The 5,585-nt window shown below is 31.1% G+C and overlaps 1 protein-coding gene across 1 annotated transcript; it reads left to right on the top strand.

Annotated features, from left to right (window-relative positions):
• The first annotated feature begins 4,822 nt into the window (after positions 1-4,822).
• Positions 4,823-5,585, top strand: LOC110781941 (probable calcium-binding protein CML44). The gene has a single exon (XM_021985989.2). It carries the CDS (start codon positions 4,945-4,947, stop codon positions 5,470-5,472), a length of 528 nt encoding a protein of 175 aa, XP_021841681.1. The 5' UTR covers positions 4,823-4,944; the 3' UTR covers positions 5,473-5,585.

Below are 5,585 nucleotides of genomic sequence, written 5' to 3'. Positions count from 1 at the left end.
GTTTAATTAAGCAACTAGTGTGTGGCCCGTGTGATGTCCAGTTACTACATTGAATAGTTAAAATTCTAGATTATTCTTGAACTCATTATTTGACCAAAATACGTGTATTCTGTAACGTGAAAAAGTTTCATTAAGTTCGCCAACTACACAAACACATTACGGTATTTGTCATGCCAAATAATCTTTCAATTAGATCATCTTACTCATAATTTGTATAATTTTTTCTTTCTATTGGAACTAGGTGTTTCAAATTAATAAACACCAAATAAGATATATGCAAGACATTTCTATAGTTGAAGCTAACTATAGGTTAACACCCGTGTAACACATGAATGTTATTTATTTACGGAGTATTAGTAATTACTCGTAAACAATAATTTATAAATAAAAAATATTTTTATTGAAATAAAATTTATTTGTATTTGTTATGTGTGGTTGACACGGTATGAGATACAAATAAAAAATAACGACATAGTAAAAAAAATTAGTTTGTGTAAAACATAATTTGTTTAAATTTGGTCGATATTAATTAGACATGGTGTACGTTGTACTGTGTACATAAAAAACACATATAGACCTTTTTATTTTCACTTTTTTCGGGAAAATTGAAGAAAATATAGGTTTAAGAAACATAATACCTTGAAAATAACTTTGAAAAAAAAACAACAATTAAAGTATTTTGATTATAGTGTTGATTGTGTAGACCAATACAAAATGATATGATTAAATAACATTCTAAGGCACTACTCCATACAAATAAAAACTGACCAATAAGATTTTTTTATTTCTCGACAACTTCTTACGAACGCGTCTCTTGTGTGACAGACACCCGAACAACTTGATCAGTAACTGATTTTACTTGACTCATAACTCCCTCGCATGCAACTACTATAGACAAGACCACTAACTGGTGTTACTAGACCTTCTATGCTGGTGTTATTTATACATTATACTAAATTACATCCCTGCACCCACGGTTTATATATGATCAAATTTTTTTACAAAATATTTAACTGAATATCCCCAAACTACTGTAAAATTATGAAATTTTTAACATATTTATTTAAATTTATTCATCTGATATTCATATTATATACTACCTCCGTTCCTTAATGTTCTTTACGATTACTATTTGCACGGACTTCAATGCAATATTTAATGACTTATATATCCATTTTCGTGTGTGAAAAAATTATAAAAATTTGATATTTTGAAAATACATAACGAGACAAATCTAACAAGATCTTAAATTATAACATTTTGATGTATAAAATAGTGAGAATCCATGATCAAAGTTTTCATACTTTGGACACATATTTCAAAGCGTAAAGAACATTAAGGAACGGAGGTAGTATATGTGTAATATGATAAATTGACAAACATATCGAGTTAATATATTTTCCATTAGTACTGTACCGATTTGACTAAAATATCAACAAAAAATATTTAGCAAAATTATGACATGTAGTATCTATTACTGTCGTAATTTATAAACTAGGAGTAATTTTTTTTTTCATACATAAATAGTTTATGAAAAAGGGTAGAGGATAAAATAAAATTAAACAGATATTTTTTTGGGAAATTTTTTCACCCTAAAGTGACATGTGTCATTCCTAATGTCTGTTTTAGTATAAAGTAATACGAAGTAGATAAATAATAGATTGGTTGTTACTATTCTTGTTTTACTCCTGTTTCTTGAATTTAATGTTAGAGGTTCTTTGTGTAGACTGGTGTTACTTAATTTTATATGTTGGTGTTACTTATACATTGTATTCTCTGTTACTTTTCCTGTTTTGTTGTAGTTCTTTAAATTGAATGTTAGAGGTTCCTTGTAAAGAATAGTGTTACTTGGCTTTCGATGTTGGTATTACTTATACATTGTATTCGATGTTACTTTCCTTATTTTATTGAAATTTCTTCAATATCATGTTAGAGGGTCCTTGTATAGACTAGTGTTACTTGATTTTCTATGTTGATGTTACTTTTAGGTTTCGTTAACCAACGCGTGGTACTTCAAACTTGTTGGAATGTTGGGCTTATCTATAAGTGTCAACACGTCACACCATCAAGTTGATGGTGTGGCCGTTGGTCACATATAAGACTTGAGGACTTCGTACAACTTTAAAAATACACATATTACAACCTAAATAAAAAAATTATTTAGGCGTTTCTAAGAAAGTTTACGTGACATGTGGCGCTCTGCTTATGAATCATTCGCTCCATGTAATCTTAATATACATAAAAAAAATGTCAAATATGATTCGTGTAAGGTTTGAGAATTTCCCTTTATTGTTCCACTTACTCTACATTATTTATTATAAAGTTAAACTTATTTCTGTTCAAAAAAATTTGAAAAAAAATTATATTTTTTCTGAGCTTATCTTAACTTATTTTATCTTATCTAAATTTTTTCTGGAATAAGTCAAAATAAGTTGAACATAATAGAAACGTACTCTTTATATAGTTTTCTCTTAACTTGATCCGTATATGGAACACTATCATGCATTCATGCAGATGCGTGTATGTAGTTGTCCGTTGGAATTTGTGAATATTTCACAAACATTTGTGTAACATATACTCTCTCGGTCTCATTTTTGTAAAGAATGATCAATGGGGCAAGTAAAACGAGGAGGGAGTAGCTATTTTATTGCTAAAGTCAGTTTCATCCATTAATTTGTCCGTTTTGAGAAGGTCACTTATACATAAAACGTAACTTCATCATGCATGTTTACATAAAAACGGAATCACTAAGTTATTGACCTAGTAGTTAAGAGCTCTCAAATTGTAATCTCCATGTCATTATAGGACTATTTAAAGGAATATATGTAGGAGATATGACTAATAGTAGATGAAATTAGAATGGCTTATCTGAAATTATGTCGTGGCGTGACACCAATCACTGCCCTAAAGTTGAATTTGCCCCGCTACACACACGCGGACTCATGGCAATCAACCCCCAGGGTTACACGACTCCTCATTTCCGGTGTGGACGGATACGAAGATTGAGAACACCCTTAAGCAATGCCCAAAACAATGGTCGATTTTGTGTTTGTATTTTTGGAGAAGATGAATAAGGTTTTCTTTTCTGTGTCTCTGGAGGAAGAATCAATAGCCTTTAAATATGCCGAAAAGATCAACAAGAATAGAAGGTTATTAATTGGTCATCAATTAGGCCATAAATGGAGGAAGTAATTAAGGTAATAACGGTCAACAAATCAATTAGTTGACATTACACAATCAATTCAATAATTACGCTCCAAAATTGATGATTCATAGTAGGAAAAACCACATTGTATTTACGGAAACTTTAATTCTTTTGAAGCAACATAATTTGGAGTTTTTCAACATAGACCGACATGAGTAAAACTCCAACAATATATAACTATAATAAAATATTGATCTAGTGGGTGATTGAGGGTATGCAATTAACGAAAGTATATGTAAAATCCAAATCATTGTTAAAAGTAAGAATCAATCTTTTTTTGATCAACTATAGATTTTAATATTTGCAACTTGGCGAAGGTTTGTCCATGTCATGCTCGTATAAAATACTTGGCGAAGGTTTGTCCATGTCATGCTCGTATAAAATACTCAACGGTCATTCATGGTGGAAATATAGGATGGAATCATTCGGGTATGGAAGTGAGAATCCCGTCAATTTGGATAAAAACAAACTAGAATAACAGTTGCGTTTAGCGATAAACATATAACACTATAAGAATTTGTATTTATAATGACAATATTTCGTCGCAAAAGCCTTTTACACTACAAGAATTTGTATCTTTAACGACAACCTAATTACGACGGGTCAAAAATCCCGTCACAAAAGCCTTTTGCGACGGGGCTAACAACCAAACAATGACGGGAATAACCGTCGCAAATGTCTTTTACGACGGGTTTACGACGGATTTACGACGGGATTTCTATTAACGACGGCCCCCTTTTATGACGGGTTCGCGACAGGAAATCCCGTTGTTAATGAATGATTATTGGCCTTTCGCGACGGGACTTCCCGTCGTTAATAGTACAATTTCTTGTAGTGTTATGACGTGGCTAACAATCAAACAAAGACGAGAACAACCGTCGTAATTGTCTTTTACGACGGGTTAATGGCGGAATTTTTCATTAATGACGGCCCCCTTCTAAGACGGGTTCGCGATAGGAAATCCCGTCATTAATCAACCATGATTGACCTTTAGTGACAGGATTTCCAATCGTTAATGGTAAAAAAATTTGTAATGATAACTAATTTTGGACAACAAAGATAGATAGCGAGTTGTGACGTGTAACACACTCTCAACTATTTCGGGTTCTAGCAAATAATGATTTACACGTAAAATCGTGTTGTTTAATTATTCTGTTTGTATTCGATGTACATTAAAAAAATAAAAAATCTTGTTCCTTCAATTTTTATCAAATTACAGTCGATATGATTATATCAACTTTTGACAACTATAAAATTAATACTACTACCATTTCTCCACTGATTTTGTATATTAATTTGATTTCCATTGCTTTCTTCCAATTCATATTAATTGATCTTTAATTATTTAAGGAAGTATTAAAAATAAAAATAAATAAACAAAAGACAATTACATTCTTCCACGATACATATATCTTCCAAGAAGCTTCCTTACCACCTTCCTAGCTCTTACACCATTTCACCTTCTAACAATCTAGTAACGATTTCATCAATATAATATTGGCCAACGTACTTGTCAATGTCATTCAATTTCCTCCACACATTATTTTTTATTATTCTAACACCAAAAAAAAACTCATCTTTCATATATACTTTGTGTATAAATACATATTACCTCTTCATTTCTATATACCATAACCTTATCAACAAACACATAATATTGTTAGATATCTATATTAGAGATATATATCGGAAAATATAATAGTGTTACCACATTATTCATATTATCATATACTTGTTATATGGTTTGTGTTACTATGTCTTCTTCTTCTCTTACCAAGTCCGATGTCTACCAAATCTTCAAATCTTTAGACCAAAACAACGATGGCTTATTGAGCCTAGATGAGCTTGTTTGGCTACTCGAAAAGACCGGTTTCGCCCGTGTTAGTGAAGACGAGCTAGCTTCCTTGGTGGGTAAGAAAGGTTTGGATTTTGATGAGTTTACTTATTTTTATGACATGATATTGTTGAAGAATGATCATGATAATGTTGTATTTGGAAATGGACCAAAAAATAATGAAGATCATGATCAAGTGAAGGAAGAAGAAGAAGTGGATGTTAATGATGACTTGTTTAAGGCATTTAAGGTGTTTGATTTGAATGGTGATGGTCTTATTTCACCTCAAGAGCTTCAAAGTGTGCTTTGGAATTTGGGAATGTGGGATAATTTTGGTGGGTTGGATTGTGATAGGATTATGAGTAAATATGATGTAAATAGTGATGGTTTTGTAGATTTTTTTGAGTTTAAAACAATGATGCTTGCACATTGAATTTATTTTGTAATATTATGGGATACTATTGTTGTTTTGATTTCATTGTTTAGATTAAATTTGTACTTGGATTTTATCATTATTGAACCTTACGAGTGGATTTTCTTACTTCA

The sequence above is a fragment of the Spinacia oleracea genome, chromosome 2 (assembly GCF_020520425.1).
Source record: "Spinacia oleracea cultivar Varoflay chromosome 2, BTI_SOV_V1, whole genome shotgun sequence".
NCBI lineage: Eukaryota > Viridiplantae > Streptophyta > Magnoliopsida > Caryophyllales > Amaranthaceae > Spinacia > Spinacia oleracea.
This window is presented reverse-complemented; position numbering and strand designations above follow the sequence as displayed.

Excerpts from the sequence above, each read along its gene's own strand:
- LOC110781941 (XM_021985989.2), top strand. The coding sequence starts at position 4,945 with ATGGTTTGTGTTACTATGTCTTCTTCTTCTCTTACCAAGTCCGATGTC.